The 20,052-nt window shown below is 39.4% G+C and overlaps 1 protein-coding gene across 3 annotated transcripts in view; it reads right to left on the bottom strand.

Moving 5' to 3' along the window:
- BICD1 (bicaudal D homolog 1 (Drosophila)) overlaps nucleotides 1-20,052 on the bottom strand; it is a 278,365-nt gene that overhangs the window by 39,650 nt on the left and 218,663 nt on the right. The window contains exons 5-8 of one of the 3 annotated variants that reach the window (XM_011955142.1): nucleotides 17,448-18,542; nucleotides 11,622-11,773; nucleotides 7,670-7,987; nucleotides 6,491-6,684 (exon numbers count right to left, since the gene is read on the bottom strand). In XM_011955142.1, the coding sequence (XP_011810532.1) occupies nucleotides 6,491-6,684; nucleotides 7,670-7,987; nucleotides 11,622-11,773; nucleotides 17,448-18,542 (1,759 nt within the window). Of the gene's footprint in view, nucleotides 1-6,349; nucleotides 6,685-7,669; nucleotides 7,988-11,621; nucleotides 11,774-17,447; nucleotides 18,543-20,052 lie in introns of those variants that run through there. The other 2 variants (XM_011955144.1, XM_011955143.1) reach the window with 2 other exon arrangements.

The raw sequence follows: 20,052 nt of genomic DNA, 5'->3' as shown, positions 1-20,052 counted from the left end.
TCCCAAAGTGCTGGGATTATAGGCTTGAGCCACCGCGCCCGGCCTCTTTTTACTTTTTCTAACATGACTACTAGACTACTAGAGAATTTAAATGTACATATGTGGTTTATATCATATTTCTATTGAATAGTTCTGAATACAAACATTCTTGTAGCTGTCATTTTATCATTTGGCAAGAAATATTTCTACTGTACACATAGAAACATTCCAAGCTTTCTTAAAGAGCTCAAGCATGTCTTCCTTCCCCTTCATAACTTCTTCTGACTCAAAAGAAACAAAAAGATGAATGGATAGGAAAGAAGAACCCAGATACAGCAATTGAAAAAAACCTGGCAAGCATAGTGTCTGTGGTTGTGCCAATGGTATTAATACATATGTAAAATGCATATTTGTTTTTATATATGTATATATTTATATGCACTTCCTTATATATGTATAGAATGTTTCTGGAAAAATACACAAGGTTGGTTGGGTGGACACAGTTGTGGCAGAAATCTACCATCTACTGTATACCCTTTGTACTTAAAAATTTTTGAACCACTACCTATGGAAAAATATACAGCAAGTTTAAAAATGTATTTCTCAACATGTGGTTGACAATTTTGTGAATTAATATATTTTTTCTTCTTTTTACTCTGTCACTCATTGGAGTGCAGTGGCTCACTGCAGCCTTGACCTCCCTGACTCAAGCAATCCTCCCGCCTTAGCCTCCTGAGCAGCTGGGACTATGAGTGCATGCCAGCATATCCAGCTAATTTTTAAATTTTAATGGAGAGACGAGGTCTCGCTATGTTACCCAGGCCAGTCTCGGACTCCTGGGCTCAAGCAATCCTCCTGCTTTGGCTTCTCAAAATGCTGGGGTGACAGGAATTAACATTTTTGATTTAACTTTTGGTTTGGCAGATTCCAAACTAAAGACAACATATTCTGACATCAAGAAGTGCCTGGGCCTTCCCCTACAGGGAAGAATTCTGTGGAAACTATGTTCAAAGAAAATACAAGCCTAAAAGATTACAGGTTTCAACAGACTACCCCTTCACTCCTACTAGTTCAATAACTGAATCCTGTGGAAAAGAAAGTATAGTGATATGGGAAGTGGAACACACATAAATAGAAAAGCCTCTATAGGAAAAAATATAATTTATAAAGTACAAAACACCGAGGCCATTAGTTCAAACAAGATTGACTGAGCTCCTTCCACACACAGAACATGGAAAGCAGTAAGAGCAGGTCGTGTGTGCACAGGACATGCTGGCTGATGAAATACATAGTTGAATTGTAAGTTGGGACATATTTAAACATTGCTATTCCTCACAGCTTTGATTCTGGTCTGCACTACCTCTCATCTGCATATTTTATGAGTCTCTGTACCTGCTTCTTTATCTTAGATGTTACCCACATCTAATCCATTCTCCACCTTGTCATCAGGGTGATTTTATCAAATGAAAATCTGATCCTATTCTTAAAACTGCTAAGCTATGCCCATGGTAAGGTCTGCTCTCACTAACCTGGCTCTCTGTCTTCAGGTCCCTGTCCACCTTCGCAGCCTCGCTTTCTACTACTTCCAAGTCCTGCACCAGGCTGTAGCACTGAGCTCACTGGCACTGGGCCAAGTTGACCTCCTTTCCTATAAGGTTCTTCTCATGACCCAAACCTGTGCGGCTACCTTCTGCCTATTACGGTGTAGCCACCTTTCATGGCCAGCGTTGCATTTCTTCTGGAAGGATGTTCCTAACCGCCCTAATTCCTTTATTTATTCCAGGAATATCTATTAATATCAGTACATATTTGTCTTCTACCTCCCCTACCAGACTATGAGTTTTATTTGAATATCATTGTATATCAAGAGCCAAGAAAAGTGCCTGACACATAGTAGATATTCACTAAATTTTGTTAAATTCTGGTGAATGAGTAAATGGATTAATGAAATAAATGTGATTTTGGTACATGCTTAAGAACACAGGCTTTGCAATACATGAAACAAACAAATATCTACTTGTTTGAATGTAGTGAAACATAAAGGCAGTTTTTACTATGAACATATCAGTGTGTGTGGTTGACTATGTATCTCAAGGGGTGATTATGTATCTAAGGCTAACACACTTCTGTGAGTTGCTTTAAAAAACAGTAAAATGTAAAATGTCACAGAAACATTTTCAGACTTCAAAATAATACCATTCTCTTAAACTAGCTGAGTCACTGTGTCAGAGAAAGAGAGGGAGGGAGGGATGAAGGAGGGAGGAACAGAGGAAGGGAGGAGATTGAAATGATAGGGAGAAGCAAGATATCTAAGAGGAAAAGCGTGACATGGGAAACAGTGTGAAGAGCAAGCTGCTTAGGCTATTACTTCCAGACTGAGTTCAAACTTGCTTCACTAGGTTTGCCATTTCCTACTTATCTTGTGTAAATGCTGCAGTCAGGTCTTTACTACAGAAATAACAGCTCCTGCCTGTGAATTACATGGATTCCTTTTACATATTCTGACAGGCTGATTGTAATTATTGATTAAATGGTAAGATGATGATGAAGAAGATGATGAGGAGGAGGAAGAGAAGAAGGAGGAAGAGAAGGATATAGGCCTAGGTAGTTAAGGAATCAAGATAAAATGCTGACTAAAAAATAGGCAACAATTTTGTGAAGACATACAATCTGCTGCCTAATTACAAACTCCTTGATGACAACAGGGTCCCTTTTGAGTCAAGGTCATCAAGGCTGATAGGCACTTCTCAGACCAGCTGGTAAGTGAAACTGTGAAAACTAAGATGAGCATGTGGAAGGACACTGGAATTTGTGTGCCAGGATAAGGATAACGTCAAGAGCAAGAAAATCAACAAGCAAGCCATGGCCAGAAGCACTGGAATTGCAAGGGCTGAGGTTGCAGAAGCTGAGCCAGCCAGAGGGAAACGCCAGAATTTTCCCTTAAAAGGTTGTACTAATGCAGCAAATCAATCAGGATAATGCATTAATTAGTGTAAAACATTCTACTAATGTTGAAAATCAATGGCCTACCCTATAGTTGATTCTCCAGAATTGAGAAATTGTGCACTTGAGATGAGGTTTTCTGTTTACCATCTCATAGAAATAAAATCTATTTGAAAGTATCTCTTATATAGAATAAATAACATTTTATGTTCTGTGTCTTAAATTTTTAAATGAGACATACCTCTCTCAATTCCTCAACTGAAGGATTAAGAACAAATTAAACTAATTTCATTTTTAGTTGAGATAATTGCTTCAACGGTCCTCAATAGAAAAATAAAGCCCATATTTGCTTATTAGAATAATTAAAAATCACCTAAAAACATGTATTAAACATATATTTTAGAAATATATTTTAGTTTTTAGCTTATCAAAAACATTCTGACAAATTAATAGAGAACTTTCTGTTTAAAATGACTAATAGATACTGTTATTAGCTAGCAAATTTTATAATGGTTAAACTCATTAATTTAAAACTACTCATAAAATCTATTATTTCCCATAGGCTTATGATATTTCTTATATAGAACATGAGGCTGGTCATATATGGCATATTTTATCTTTCTTGGCTTAATGAAAAGATTTTATATAGTAAAAGCATCATAATGAATATTTGATATGTTTTACCCTATATAGTTCAGTTGAGGGAAAATAACATATATTGGTAATAATGCAGATATTTATAGAAGCTACAATTTATTTGGTGTGGATGGTCAGTCACTTTCTATAGTAATTCATTGAACTAGGACCTTTTAGAAAATGTTGCTAAGACTGATTTGATAAGAATTTATTAAGCATTAATCTGGTTGATTTCATGATACATAATTAAAAATTCCTAAGGCTATAATAACAGCTTTACTTCCTTTCCTCTTTTATTATTTTAACTTTACATAAATGGTGAGAATTATAAAGGTTATCAATATGTTAAGCTGTCAGCGTGATCTTCTGGTCTGGTGATGATTCTGAATTCCACATTCCTTATATCTCTAATCTTTTTTTTTTTTTCTGAGACGGTGTCTCACTCTGTCACCCAGGCTGGAGTGTAGTGGTGCCATCTCAGTTCACTGAAACTTCCGCCTCCCTGGCTCAAGGGATGCTACCTCAGCCTCCTGAGTAGCTGGGACTACAGGCGCCCACTACCACACCAGGCTAATTTTTGTATTTTTTGTAGAGATGGGGTTTCACCATGTTGCCTAGGCTAGTCTAAAACTCCTGAGCCCAAGTGATTCACCTGCCTCGGCCTCCCAAAGTGCTGGGATTACAGGGGTGAACCACCGCACTCAGCCTCGAATCTCATAAATAGTAATCATTTCTAAGGTCAATTTCTAAGGTATTTTCTGGTTATTCAAAACTAAAGAGTTTAAGACAATATACTGGTACTCTTATTCATGTATGCTAACTGACTTTGGAGTTGTAAGATGTGTACAGTGTGTATAAAGTAGCAGAAAGATTCCCAATGTGGGAAAACAGGAAAGTGTTTTATGGGCTTTTAGTACATTGATATACCCTTCTTGACAGCAACATCAGAATGGAGCAAAAAACATAAAGATGTTCAACTTTTAACTGAACATCTCAGTGATCTCACTCCTGAGAAAAATTTAATAGATGAGAAGCTGAATGCATGAGGGTATTCCCAGCAGTACTCTATAATATAACAAACAATGAAAAACTACCTCAGTGGACAAGAAGGGAAGTAGTGATTAATGTGGTAACAGCATCTGAAACAAAATCTATGATACAATAACTTTAACAAATGAAAGACTAGATAGCAACATGGAAAAGCTTGTGATATAATGTTCATGGCTTAAACGATGTAATGATAACAATATAAAATATATATCCATGTAAACAAAAACCAGTCATACAAAAATGAAAACAGTTATTGTTGTTAACATTGATTATTTTTAACCTTACTGAAATGTTATCTTTTTAATTAAACAACAATAGGAGTTATTTATTAATCATACCAATTTCTTTTCTAAGTTCCAGTAGATAGTGCTACTAAATCCATTTGGAACACTAAAAAGAAGACTTTTGTGGGTTTTATCCGAGTTAGGTATCCTGATAAATCAATACCACTTTGGTGATTCACAGAATACTTCAAGGTACCTTCCAAGGAGGTCTAAAACAATAGGAAATCAGTTATGAAATTAAAAACACCAAGCAGTTTTTACTTTTTTTCTTCTTAGGTGTATATTTTGGCTATTACACCATTCCAACGCGTTATCACTACCAATTTCCTCAAACACCTTTAGAACGTGAAATGCACTATCAGTTTCTACACCACATCTTTTAATCCCAATCAGTAGGCTGATTCCATGAATCAGATAAGGAAAGTATTAGAGATTCAAAGGCTGAGGTTTGCAAAAAGGAATTAAGGTAAAATGAAAAAATAAATTCTATTTCAGCAGTGGCAAACTCAAAGACTACAGGAGGGGCCAGAAGAGAATAGAAATGAGGATAGCAGGCTGGGTATAAGTAATAAGGAGGAGTGGGGACTGTGGCAAAGTGCAGAGCTTGCCCTAACAGCAACAGCCACTACAGAGCTCCAACAGGTGTTGACATGCGTGAACGCAGACCTAGGGCTGCCAGATATTCAGAATCTTCCAAAAGAGGCCAGAAATACTGATGCTCATACAAAATCTCTTGAATTTTTAACTGTCGATAACTAACTTGAATTAGTTTTATTTTTTATTTTCTGGCAATAGTCAAATAACAGCTGCCCTTAAGCTTACTTTGGTTTATGGGCTCCTTGTTTGCCACTTCTGCCCTATACTCACATGCAGGGATTCCTCAAAAGGATGATTTTTATTTGCAAGAAGTCACATTTTCTCTATTTGCCATATGTCACATTTTCAATTTAGGCCTCTTCATAGAACAAGTAAAAAGAATGAAAGGAAGGAAGGAAGGAAGAAAAATGCAAAATAGTGAAGCTAAGTGTGAGCATGTTGGTAAGCATTAACCAACCAGGGGCTTGCAAGCTACAAGAACATTATACTAAGACCTAAATGTTCTTGAGGAGCAAAATCTTAGAGGGTTTTACTTTTATTCTCAATATAATGATTGAGGAGACATTCTGAGTCACTACAAAAGGAAATCAGCCCAAAAGCCTTGTTACACATATGGCTCCCTTTAAGGAAACTACATTAAAAATGGTAAGAGAGAACTGGCCAAACCTGACCAAGATGGAATCGCCATGAGCTACCAAACTGCAAATAGGATCCAAGTGTGTATGTATTGTGCTTGTTGCTAATTTCGCTTTTCCTATCCCAGTCCTTCCAACTCTCATTTGCCATCTTTGGCTGTTAAATGGAAGTCTGTCATTCTAAGGAATATGAGTAAAGGAGGAAATGGGAAGCTAAGTGTAAGGAAGTTTTTACTTGACTTGTAGGAATTTATACATCATCAAAGGTAGACTCTGCGGATGGGTGGGCCTGAGTGACTGGAAGGAAGGGGAGAGTCTACTCAACTAATCATTTGCATCACATGCACCCAAGGAAAAAATGTTTACCTGGTGGAGCCACGGTTAACCTTTTTTCCTTGCTGAGCCGGTGCCCTTGGATGAATTCACTCATGGAGGGGGGGCCCTTCAGAAGAAATGATTCTGTGGAGGTGGGATCAGGGGGAACTCTTAATAAATTCTGTAGGTAGGAAGCCCCTGAAGTCCTGGGACGGCTCTGATCACAAAGGGAAGGTGAAAATTGTCTTGCAGGAGATCCAAGAAAAATACATATAGGAAACAAAAAAGTTTTACTTTAATTACCTTTCAACGCCTCACCAGTGACAACATTATTTATATTGGCATTTCATTGTTTAACTATATAAATCAATATTTTTGCTATTTTTTTTTTTTTTTAAGTTTCCACATCAGGATACAACCCTATTTGGAAACTGTTCCGGATACTGGAAAAGAGATTTATTACAGTTAGTCAGCTTGAACCGCAAATAGAAAATATATTATTTGAGTCTTTAATGAAAGCTCCTAAAATAAAAATGTTACCATTAACCGAAAATACATAGTAAGTAACTCAACAGCCAGGACTCTGGAAAGAGGTCACACAATCAAGCCCCTAAAAATCTTACAAGTGGTTTCTCTGGGCAATATTCCCATGCCAAATGAAAAAGCACAAAAACCGCTTTCAAGAAAAGGACTGTGCATATTCCACCCCATTTTATCTAGATATAGACATCCCCTTTCAGTCCGTCATCAATTTTGGTCATATGGACAAAAGTTACCCTAAGAGAACATATTCATATCCTTGTCCCGTTAAAGAGAAGCTGATAAACAGCACCATTTCCAAAGGTACAGCGACTTTTAAAATTATAACCCAGGTAGAACATGCTTCATTCTTAATATCCACCTTTATCTACTAATTCTTAGGTTGGAGGGAAGGGAGAGGCATATTTACGCATACAAAGAGTAGCAAAAATATTAACAGACACTTGAAAATTATATTACGATTAATCAAGAGGAGGGATTGGGCAGGGGGTTAGAAAGGACTACACAAACACAATTATCAAAAAGGTTTTGATCTGGAAAGACCCACATTAGCAAGGACCATTTATATGCCAGCTCCCATTTTTTCTTTTCCTTCCCCTCCTCCAACCTCCACAACAAGAGCACATTCATTTTTGCAGTTAACTAAAATCTGGCCACTGCACCGTACTATGAAGATCGCTGCATGCATACCTTTTCCTCTGAGTGCCACTGCTGACCCGAATGTTGGGTGTCTGTGGGCCCTGACTATGCAGGAGGTAAGTGTCTATGGTGGGCACGGTGACTGATGCCTCCCCACTTACTTTAGGGCTGCCGATCTTGCTCTTTCCAAGTTTGCCTTTGCTGCGTCGGGACTGCTCATGGTCAAACTCTAAGTCCTCCAGCCTCTGGGTCAGGGCGAGTTTTTGCTGGATAGCCATTCGTAACAAAGTGTTTAGAGTCTTCTTCTCATCCTCTGCGGCTGCTAACTGTCTCTGCATCTCATCCAACTGGGTGACATATTCATCACATCTGGAACCAAAACAGAGAAGGGGTCAGGGGAAAATCTTGGTGAAACTGAATTTGGACTTAAGTTGAAAAGTAATAAATTTGACTGAAATTTAGAAATTTAGAAGACTGGTTTAAAGGTCTAGCAATAGAATGTAGATAACCTATAACAGCAGAAAATTGGAATGTATGTTCATCCATACAATGAAGGATAGACGGGACATTTAAAAAAATTTATTATTATTTTCTTGTTGTTGTTTTGTTTGTTTGTTTTTTGAGACTGAGTCTTGCTGTATTGCCCAGGCTGGAGTGCAGTGGCGTGATCTTGGCTCACTGCAACCTCTGCCTCCCAGGTTCAAGCAATTCTCATGCCTCAGCCTCCGAAGTAGTTGGAATTACAGGAGTGTGCCACCATGCCCGGCTAATTTTTGTATTTTTTTAGTAGGGACGGGGTTTCACCATGTTGGCCAGGCTGGTCTCGAACTCCTGACCTTAAGTGATCCTCCCACCCTGGCCTCCCAAAGTGCTGGGACTACTGGCATGAGTCACCATGCCCAGTCATAATCATTTTTTAAAGAGACAGGGTCTCACTATGTTGCCCAGACTGGTCTCGAACTCCTGGCCTCAAGTGATCTTCCTGCCTCAGTCTCCCAAAGTGCTGGGATTACAGGTATCAGCCACTGCACCCAGCCCATATGGAGACAGTCTTAATAGGCAACGTCTTAAACCCCAGGGACAGAGTTATTGTGGGGCTGCTGTGTAACAGCAGAATACCGGTCAAGTCTCCCACAAAGTCCACAGAACCTGAAGTGTCTTACAGTAGCTCTTTTTACTGTATAACATTGTATTCTTTGGAGGAATGTAACAAGTTTATTATAGGCTATGCCTATAATATCCAAAATAATAATGTTTATAAAGAAAACATTTCCTTATCTATATTTATACGTTTTAGTTTTAGTAGAGATTGCAGCTGTTGCTCTTGTGAATTTGACTGATTTGCCTGAATTAGAAAACTGAGTATTTTCAATGATTTCTCAACCAGATGACAGAGTAATGAGTTGTCAAAAAAACAAAAAACAGAAAACCCTGCAAAAACCAAGATTTGCACAAGGTTTGATACAGATATAGCAGGCTGTCCGAAACATCTTTATTTAGGTTTCATACTTGTGCCAAAGAAGGAAGATAAGCTTAGTGATCTTTTTTCCTTACCAAAGGCAAAACCTGAGCACATATACATTTGGAAGATAGAGGTGGCGTGGGGAAAAAGCTCATTCTGAGTTTTTTTTTTTTCTGAATTTATTTACCCACTAAAATATGAATAATAAATATTGTTCATGCCAAAAAAAAGTATGTGAAAATGGACAATTTGGGGATAACAATTCCTTTTTATAAAAAACTATTATTATTATTTTTGAGACAGAGTCTTGCTCTATCACCCAGGCTGGAGTGCAGTGGCATGATCTCAGCTCACTGCAACCTCCACCTCCCAGGTTCAAGCAATTCTCCTCCCTTAGCCTCCTGAGTAGCTGGGACTACAGGCGTGTGCCACCATGCCTGGCTAATTTTTGTATTTTTAGTAGAGATAGGGTTTCACCATGTTGGCCACGCTGGTCTCGAACTCCTGACCTCAGGTGATCCACCTGCCTTGGCCTCCCAAAGTGCTGGGATTACAGGTGTGAGCCACCGTGCCTGGCTAGGGGATAATAATTCTTATATAAATCAGATTCAGACTTGAAATGTCCTTTGACATTTTTAAAAGTTTCCTTCTCAAAGAGGAAATTTATGTTTTCTTGATTCCAAATGTAATCCGGATTCTTTCATCAAAGAGGGGGACATTGTGCCCTATTCCTATTCTCTATCCTTCCACCATAGCAGCCAGGTAAACACATTCTATTCCCCAAACACTGTCATGCCCTGAGACCTAGAAGCCAGTTCCCTCCAGTTCCTCTGCATCCCTGTGGGCTTTCAGGCACTCAGCCTTCTCACTGCCATCTCCAAGAGATTCAATCACAAGGTCTGAGCTTAAGCCTGTACTCTCCTAACATACAAAGAAAGCTGGACAGATTCTGGGGGACTCCTATAAAGCTCAAGAGATCTTTTTTTTGTTTGTTTTTAACACTTTTACATGTATCAGAGACATGTAAATTATTTACTAAATCTGCCAGTAAAGACATAGTAATTATTTGTGAATTTTGCACCAAGTTTCCATCATACAAGATATATAATTGGTGGGATTTGGTCGGGCATGGTGACTCATAACCTAACTCAGGACTTTTGGAGGCCAAGGTGGGCGGATCTCTTGAGCCCAGGAATTTGAGATCAGCCTGGGCAACATGGCGAGACCCTGCCTCCACAAAACCCACAAAAATTAGCAGGTGTGGTGGTGCAAGCCTGCAGTCCCAGCTACTGGGGAGGCTGAGGTGAGGTGGGAGGATTGCTTGAGCCCAGGATGTCCAGGCTGCAGTGAACCGAGATGGCGCCACTGCACTTCAGCCTGGGTGACAGAGACCCTATCTCAAAAAAAAAAGTAATTTTTTTTTACACTGCATTGTGACAGCAAAATATGTATTTCAATAGTATATTGAAAATCTCAAGATTCTGAAAACTTCAAATCAAATACATTCTTAACAATCACTTCACGTTTAAAAACAAAATATGGCCGGGCGCAGTGGCTCACACCTGTGATCCGAGCACTTTGGGAGGCCGAGGAAGACCGTCCTGGCTAACATGGTGAAACCCTGTCTCTACTAAAAGTACAAAGAATTAGCCAGGTGTGGTGGCAGGCGCCTGTAGTCCCAGCTACTCGGGAGGCTGAGGCAGGAGAATGGTGTGAACCCAGGAGGCGGAGCTTGCAGTGAGCCAAGATTGCGCCACTACACTCCAGCTGGGCGACAGAGCAAGACTGTCTCAAAAAGAAAAAAAAAGCTGGGTGAGGTGGCTCATGCCTTTGATCCCAGCACTTTGGGAGGCTGAGGCGGGTGGATCACGAGGTCAGGAGATTGAGACCCTGTCTCTACTAAAAATACAAAAAATTAGCTGGGCGTGGTGGCGGGTGCCTGTAGTCCCAGCTACTCGGGAGGGTGAGGCAGGAGACTCTCTCGAACCCGGGAGGTGGAGCTTGCAGTGAGCTGAGATCGCGCCACTGCCCTCCAGCCTGGGTGACAGAGTGAGGCTCTGTCTCAAAAAAAAAAAAAACTAAGTAATTAGCTGGTATGATGATGATTAACCTTCATTATGACGGTATCTTCTCACACAGTACTAAAGGCATGGCGCTTTTATATACTTTCATGTACTTCCCTCACAGAACTCTATTTCAGAGGTGATAATATTTAGCTATTCTAGGAAGTGGGGTTTTTTTCCTTATTGAAAGCTTTTTATTTGGAAGGCGAGTCTCTTTGGGGTGCATAAATTCTAGAAACAATCTATTAATATTAACTCACTTAAAAAATATTTTTATGTAATAGAATTTCTGGATCCAGAGTGTTCAGTAGGGGGCTCTGGAAAACAGCACAGAAGGTTTGCAAAATTTTAGATACATCAGAGTGGACTTCCACAGATTTTCTTCACACTTAGCCATCCTAGACACTCAACATGCACAAAGGCAGGGCTGTGAATTTTAAAGCCTTCCTACCCAGTCGTAGGAAGAAAATACTGTTACCTTGTTGCAAACATTGCTCTCAGGGAGGAGAAGGTTGCAGCATCTTCTTTCAAAGCCTTCAGTTCATTTCTAAGCTTCGTCATGGTTTCAGTCACCATCGCTTTTTCATTTTCATATTTGTTCTTGAGATTAGCTAGCGCCACCTCAGCTGTCTAAAGCAGAAAATCACACTGCTTACAATTTTCATATCAGGAAAATCCATCATACAGATTGCTTCATGCTGGGCCTATTATGTTCTTTTATAAAAGGAAAGTGAAATTGATTTGGTTACATTTTATATAAACATAGGTATGCGCTTCAGAGAGAGGAAAGTTTTTCTTTAATGTCAAAATGTGTTGTGAATTCATAATGTAGTTAAATTGCTCTATAAGCCCGCTGTGAGCCAGAGTCAGTATCAGGAGCTAAGAGAATGCCAGTAGTTTAATATTTAATGCAGACTGTTGAAAGTATGGGATTTCAGGACAAGGAGGGAGCCAAAATGAAACTTTATACAAGAAAAATTTTACTAATTATTTCGTAAAGAAGCAGAGCTTCTATTGGAATAATCAAATTGGAATATGTTAGAACTCAAATTTTGTCACCTGTGCTCTGTGGGCCAAAAACATAGAATAAAAGATATACACCATTGTAATTTATAATATGAGTATATGATAAACTATAAATCCATGTTATATGTTTAAGGAAAAGAAGTGATAGAGAACTAATTACTTTCTAATTTGCATACAATTTGTCCAAACAATGAAAGAGTCAAATATAATTCCTTAAAAATCTCCATAAGAGTAGGGGTTACGAAATGTTGAATGAGTTAAAACATTTGTTTGAATCTGGGATTTGGGCATGTCTGAAGTTCTTGGAATTAACAGTGTTTCAAATCAAGAGCTACCCTGGCACACACATAAGTAAAAAAAACACACTGACTGAATCAATGCATAAAATCAGTGTATACTTAGGGACTGCCCGTTTGATGCATAGCACATAGTTTGCATGTTGAAGCCAAACTGGGAACACATTATTTTTACGAACTGGAAACTATAACTTTTCAGAATGTATACAAATACCCCATGCTAATGAAAAACCCCATTAGTAGTAGAGAAATCCATTACTAATGGGATTTCCCAGGAAGACTACCCTGGTTTTTAACATTTCTTTTGGGGCTTGAAATGGGCAGCTTGAAACCTTCATATGCAAAGTGCCAACATCTATAGAAATAAATTCTTTCTTAATTAAATCAATGTTGGGATGGGGTACTTTGTTACTGTTTTGGTTCCGAAGTAGTTTCTTATGAGTTTTGATTGGATTTAAATTCAGATTAAAACGAGACTTTACTTATAAAATACTTCTGTATGTTCTGTAGTGTTAATACTTGGAGGAATCTTCAGAAATATTACACATTCAGAAAATTATCCACAATGCAGAAATTGACCTAGGGAAAAATGGCAGTTGTTTAGTGTTGAAAAAGCTTAGACACATATTCATTTAAAACAGAAAAGTATGTTTAAGTTGTGAAAATGTAGATGTAACAAATTTGTAAGCACAGAGTCCCATGGTCAGTATCTAAGGGGAATAAAGAGGGGGATAACAGAAGAGCTAGACCTGAAATAGAAATACAAACTTATTTATTGTTTGTGACAAATACCCCAAAGCCTCAGTTTTGTTTGTAGATTTGTTTGTCCATAGACTGTGCAAAGTTTTTCCAGAATTAAGTAATTTTAAGTATTCATAATTCATTGGATTTGCTGATGTCTGCATTCACCACATTCTCCACACACTCCAAAGTTGACTTTCTAAATAAAAAAGTCTTATTTCCAGCCAGGTAGACCTTTGTGAGCATTCCCTGAATATATCATTCTATTTTGTCACTCCTAAGCCTCTCTACCTACTGTTCTGTCTGGAATTACTTCCTCCTCCTCTGGAAAACAACTCCTTATCCTTTAAGAGCAAACTAAAGTATAATTGCTTCTCTGAAGTCTTTTCTGCTACTCTAGGAAACCTTAGTTGCTTCCTCTGCATTGTTCTCATAACTTGGATTACAGCACGTGTAATGCTGAACTGTAATTGTGTTTCTATCCTGACATCCCCAGGAGGCTGAGTCTTCTGGAAGGCAGGGACCATTTGTTAGTCTTTGAATCTTCAGCATGTAGCACAGTGCTAGATGGATGGTGCTTCATAAGCATTTACTGACTTCATCAGAAGGCACTGTGCCTACGAAAAAATCCTTAAGTAAATGAGAAGATTCATAGAGACTACACAATACTTATTTTATTTATTTATTTTTAACTTTTATTTTAAGTTCAGGGGTACAGGTGCAGGATGTGCAGGTTTGTTACATAGGTAAATGTGTGTCATGGGGGTTTGTCGTACCAATTATTTCTTCACCCAGGTATTAAGCCTAGTATCCATTCTTTATTTTTCCTGATCCTCTCCTTCCTCTCATCCTTCAGCCTCCAATAGGAACCAGTGGGTGTTGTTCCCCTCTATGTGTCTATTTGCTTTCATCATTTAGCTCCCACTTATAAGTGAGAATATGCGGTATCTGGTTTTCTGTCCCTGTGTTAGTTTGCTAAGGATAATGGTCTCCAGCTCCAACTATGTCCCTGCAAATGACACGATCTCATTCTTTCCTATGGCTGTATAGTAGTAGAATGCCTATTTTAAAACAGGGAGATTTCCTTTTTACCCCTGTACCCCAGAATTCTCACCTTAACCTTAAAAATGCACATTCCACAATGTCTAAATATAGTGAATATCATCTGTTAATACTTAAAGTTATTTATGGCACATAAGCATTACAGCAACAGGCCCAACATAATGAACATGTAGACCAAATGCATCACTAGAAACGGGTTTTCATTTAATTTACTGAGTCCATATAGACTGTAACTCTAATGTAATGCAAATGGTACAGGTTGAGCATCCTTAATCCAAAACCCAAAATGCTTCAAAATCTGAAACCTTTTGAGTGCTGACATGATGCCACAAAATTCTGCACTTGACTTCACGTAATGAGTCACAGTCAAAATTTTGTTTCAGCCACAAAATTATTAAAAATATTGTATAAAATTACCATCAGGCTATGTATATATGAATACATGAAATTTCTTGTTTCCTGTCTCATGAAATTTCACATTTGGACTTGGATCCCATCCCCAAGATATCTCATTATATATATATATGCAAATGTCCAAAATCCAAAATCTGAAACATTTCTCATCCTGAACATTTTAGAAAAGGGATACTCAACCTGTACCACAAAAAACTGTGAAAATAAAACTTCAGCTAGGAATGCTTTGTTCTGTTCTGAATTCCCGTGGTACTGTTTACATCACTCTAAAGCGCTTGATGAGTCCTATCTTATAAATAGCTATAGGCAATTGTGGAATTCCTACTAGAGTATGTCATTTATTTTTGCATCCCTGAAAATATGTTATTTTATTACTGCCCCCCAGAAAATATGTAATCAATGAATGCTAGTTCATAAATTATTCTCTGTTGGTGGGCCAAGTGTCCTTATCTATACCTCTGTTTCAGTTAAGCATCTTGATTTTTTTTTTTTAAGACAGATTTTCATTCTTGTTGCCCAGGCTGGAGTGCAATCACTCAATTTCAGCTCACTGCAACTTCCGCCTCCCGGGTTCAAGGATTCTCCTGCCTCAGCCTCCCGAGTAGCTGGGATTATAGGCACGCAGCACCACGCCTGGCTAATTTTGTATTTTTAGTAGGGACAGGGTTTCTCCATGTTGGTCAGGCTGGTCTCAAATTCCTGACCTCAAGTGATCTGCCCGCCTTGGCCTCCCCAAGTGCTGGGATTACAGGCGTGAGCCACTGCACCCGGCCCTAAATTGTTAATATTTAACCTTTAGGAAGAAGTCAGAGAAGTTATCTCGATGGCTTGACCAAGAATGCCCTAGGATAGCATGTCCTTGATAAAGGTTGTGTAAGCCTTATCTAATATGGTATTGGTTATTTATGACCACTCTGAATCATTGAGTCTTTAAATTATAGCAGAGTTATAATAATAAATTCCTTTATTCTGACCTAAAATTGGAGTCAGATCTCTCACAAACTCTTCATTCACTCTAGTCTTTTCTATTTTTCTAAAGTGACAACACAAAATAAAGTCGTATTTTGCCCTTAGGTTTATATAAAACACGTTAATAGTGCAAATAGTATTATAGCTTATGGTATAGATGTCAATTATATAAATAGATTTATGGGAACTAGAGATGAGGACTCGAAAATTGCACTGTAGATGACGTAATAAGGGCATGGTTTTCCCCAGATAACGGCAAACGGAGAAGGCATTCTGAATCTGAAATTAACCCTCAATCTCCAAAGACCAAGAGCTCCCCTGACCTACCATTCACTGGCACTGCTTGCGTTTGCAAGAGGGCATTTGGTGCTTTGTTGCTTCTCTTATCAACACCAACACTTATTCAGCACCTTTCTCAAATATGTGTCTTTTGAGGTTATCTTTTCAGATAAACTAAATAAAGGTGAAAAGAATTTTTCTGCCTATATTTCGCAGCACTACCACCCCGGTAAAACTCAAGGGTGCAAAACAATTTCAGTCATTAAAGAGGGCTGGGAATTAGACAGGTTCATGTTGTAACATTACTACTTGTCCAGAAGGACAAGATCAATAGCTAGGAAAAGCTCCCTATTACTTAAGCTCTGACCCACGTGAGTTAACATCCCATATGAACCTAAATTTCAGATATGTGGTCACTAGCACAGGTAGAGCTCATTCTCATACTCTCTCTCACACACACCCTCTCTCTCATTTGCTTGCTAAAGTGGCCCCGAACTATTTAATTTGTTGATAACAATCTGTCTGGCTTTGTTTCTGTAACTCAGTTCCTCACAGTTGTCTTGCCTTTCATCCCTGACTTGTTCATTTATTTAGCGCTCTTGTTTCTCTAGGTTTGGGATGAAGGACAAAACATTCCTTTTAATCTTGCTATACTTGGCTGGGTGTGGTGGCTCACGTCTGTAATCCCAGCACTTTGGGAGGTCGAGGCAGGCGGATCACTTGAGGTCAGCAGTTCAAGACCAGCCTAGACAATATGGCGAAATCCTGTCTATTTGAAAATACAAAAAATTAGCCAAGCATGGTGGCACACGCCTGTAATCCCAGCTGCTTAGGAGGCTGAGGCATGAGAATCGCTTGAACCCAGGAGGCGGAGGTTACAGTGAGCTGAGATGGCGCCACTGCACTCCAGCCTGGGCAACAGAGCGAGACTCTGTCTCAAAACAAACAAACAAAAAACAAAAACAAAAACAAAAAATTCTTGCTATACCCCTAGAAATTAAGTCGTGAATCTGAACCTCCAGCTCCAAAGCCGGGGTCCAGTTATTGACCATTAGACCTTCTTCATGATCTGCACCCAGATTTCCCTCTGTTTGCTCCGGCTGTCTGCTGGGTGTCTGTCTTTCCTGCTGTATCTCCCTGGTTGGTGTAACCTGTCTTGCCAGCCTATTCTGCCACCCTCCATCTCCTGTTTCCATAGCTACTCGCTGCCAGGCTTCAGCCCAGCACCGCCTGAGCTGCCTTTCTACATCTGCGGGAAGGCATCTGGATCTTCTCCTGTGTTTTTAACTTCCTCACCTCTGCCTCCACCTAGCTGGGCACAGATATTTCATCCATTCACTCATTTAAAAATAATAATTATTATGACATTCTGATCGGACACTGGGACATGGTTTTATTTCTCCACTGACCAAGAATCTGAACTCTCATCTCGATGATACTGGATACTCAATAAATTGGGGAATAAATTAGTTAAGAAAGCTTTAACTAGCATGCTTTCACCAGTAGAATGAGATTACCTGCTTGTTGGCTTTCAACACCGCCCTCAATGTGGCGATCTGCTCCCGTTTGGTGCTCAGCAGGGACTTTAGCTTGAGGATCTCTTCCATTAAGGCTTCCTTGTCTTTATCAATCATGGGGGCTAGCTCCCGAGCCGCTGCTCTTTGACGAGAGAGTTGCAAGGACCGGTCCACAGCTTTCTGCAGATGCTTGATTTGGTCCCGGATTATGGCATTAAGGTTGTAGATATTCATTGGCTCTTTGCGGATGTCACTTGTATCCAATACTGGAGACGACGGTGGGGCAGTAATAACAGGAGAGATTGTGGGGGTCTTAGTTGGGCTTGGTTCTTTGCTGGCCTCTGTGCTTTCTTTTGCAACTGGTTCAGATGAGGTCCTTGTTTCTACCGGGGATGACACACCCCGCCTGGCTAATCGTGGGGACAAAAGTCCTCTGGGATCATCAGGCCCTTTCAGGCTGCCACTGCGGGTGACTCTGCTCTGCCTATAGTAATCCAGCATGACTCTGTTGGGAGTTTCATTATTACACAGACACACATGGTGGTAAAGCTGAGCTAACTCCTCACTGAATGTCACTAACTCATCCTGGGCCGTATTAAGAGTATTGTGATTTTCGTTGGCTATGCTGGTCATCTTTTGCAACTCCTTCTCCATGTGGGCCATCTTCTCACCACTCTCCTTGGTGGTCTTCTCAAGGCTTGTCACCTGCTCATCATACATCTGGATTTTACTCTCATATTTGGCCTTCTCATCAGTGTAGTTTTCTACAGATTTATTATATTTCTCCTTTAAGGCCTTAATTTCAGCTTTCAGATCAATCACCTCAGTTACTGCCACCCTATATTTACATTCAAGGATCTCTAAGCCATTGATGTCCACCTCATAGTCATGGGCCTCCTCCCCTGAGTCCTGGCCCTTCTCCCCGTCCAGCTCGGCCTTGAGCTCCTTGCTGCTTTGCAGGCCCCTCATGGCATTGACGTGCTCTGTGAGCCGGTGCACGCGCTCATGCTGCTCCGTCAGTGCCCCCTTGGTGTGTTCCAGCTGTGTCTGTGACTCCTGTAGGTTGGCCAAAAGAATGGCCTTTTCCCGCTCTACCTGCAATGGCAAAAGAAAGTCTCTGAATGACCTCAATGCAGCACCAATGATGACCTTCATCCATTCACAGTCGGGCATGTATACACTTAAAAATCATTGCAGCAGAGCCAATGTTCCCACTATTTCAAATCAAAATGGAGTGTTTTTTATTTCAGCAGTTCTGGTAAGTCAATCTAAAAGTACATAATTCTAAAAGAATTATACTGCAAGTAGTTACCCATCAATTTCGCTTGTATCATACACACATACTCATGAAACTTCAATGTTATTAGAACAATCTTATTTTCATTTTTAACACCTTGCAGAAAACAACATGACTTTAAGAGATAAGCATAGGACTGGTGTTATTTTTATGAGTGCCTTATAGTACATCTGTATTTCAGATCATAAGTGACTGTATCAGGGTGCCTATGAATCAATCATCCTTTCCTTCCCACAGCTCAACCCCAAATCAGGTTTAAAACCTAAGGCTTTAACTTACTAAATATTGCTGAGTACTTTAACCATCCTCTTAAAAATAAGCATTTAGTCCCCAAAACAAACATGCACTACATTTGACAGTTTTTATCTTTTTTTAAGACAGGGTCTCACTCTGTCACCCACACTAGAGTGCAGTGGCACAACTGTGGCTTACTGAAGCCTCTGCCTCTCAAGCTCAAGTGATCCTTCCACCTCAGTGTCCTGAGCAGCTAGGACCACAGGTGCGCACCACCACACCTGGCTAATTTTGTATGTGTGTAGAGACAGAGTCTTGCTATGTTGTCTAGGCTGGTCTTGAATTCCTAGGCACATGCCAGTCCCCTGCCTCTGCCTCCCAAAGTACTGGAATTACAGGCGTGAGCCACTATGCCCAGCTTTGATGGTTTTTAATATAAAAGTCAAGGAATACATATGGAATTTTAGAGCTAAAAGAACAATTTATAAGTCAATTCAATTCCTTCAGTCCAAAATAGGAACTGTAAATATTAGCAATTAATTTGAATAATGTGATATGTTTATGTAGACAGTAAGTATTACCACGTGATGAAAAACACTCAGGTGTCCATATAACATACTGTCTCATTAAACATAGGTATATAAGAAATTGCAATGTGAAAAAATTTTAAAGCATTTCTCTCCTTCCATATGGGTAAATATTATGAATTATGAGTTTTTGCATTTATAGTGTAACTGTTTCTCAATAACCAAATAATATTGTTTACATTATTGTTCTATAAGAAGTATCATGGTGTTCATATCCTTATGCACTTGTGTTTTCTTTCCTTCTTCTTTTTTAAAAATAAACCATCATGAGATCTGCCTTAAGAGCAATGAATTGATGCTGAATGTCTTTATATCTAAAGGAAGATATCAATTCAAACTTCATTTTTTGTTTTTTTTGAGACAGAGTCTCGCTCTGTCATCCAGGCTGGACTGCAGTGGTGCAATCTCGGCTCACTGCAAGCTCCGCCTCCCAGGTTCACGCCATTTTCCGGCATCAGCCTCCCAAGTAGCTGGGACTACAGACGCC

The sequence above is a fragment of the Colobus angolensis genome, unplaced genomic scaffold, assembly GCF_000951035.1.
Source record: "Colobus angolensis palliatus isolate OR3802 unplaced genomic scaffold, Cang.pa_1.0 Scaffold397, whole genome shotgun sequence".
Classification (NCBI taxonomy): Eukaryota; Metazoa; Chordata; class Mammalia; order Primates; family Cercopithecidae; genus Colobus; species Colobus angolensis.
The sequence above is the reverse complement of the archived record's forward strand: the minus strand, read 5'-3'. Positions and strand labels throughout refer to the sequence as shown.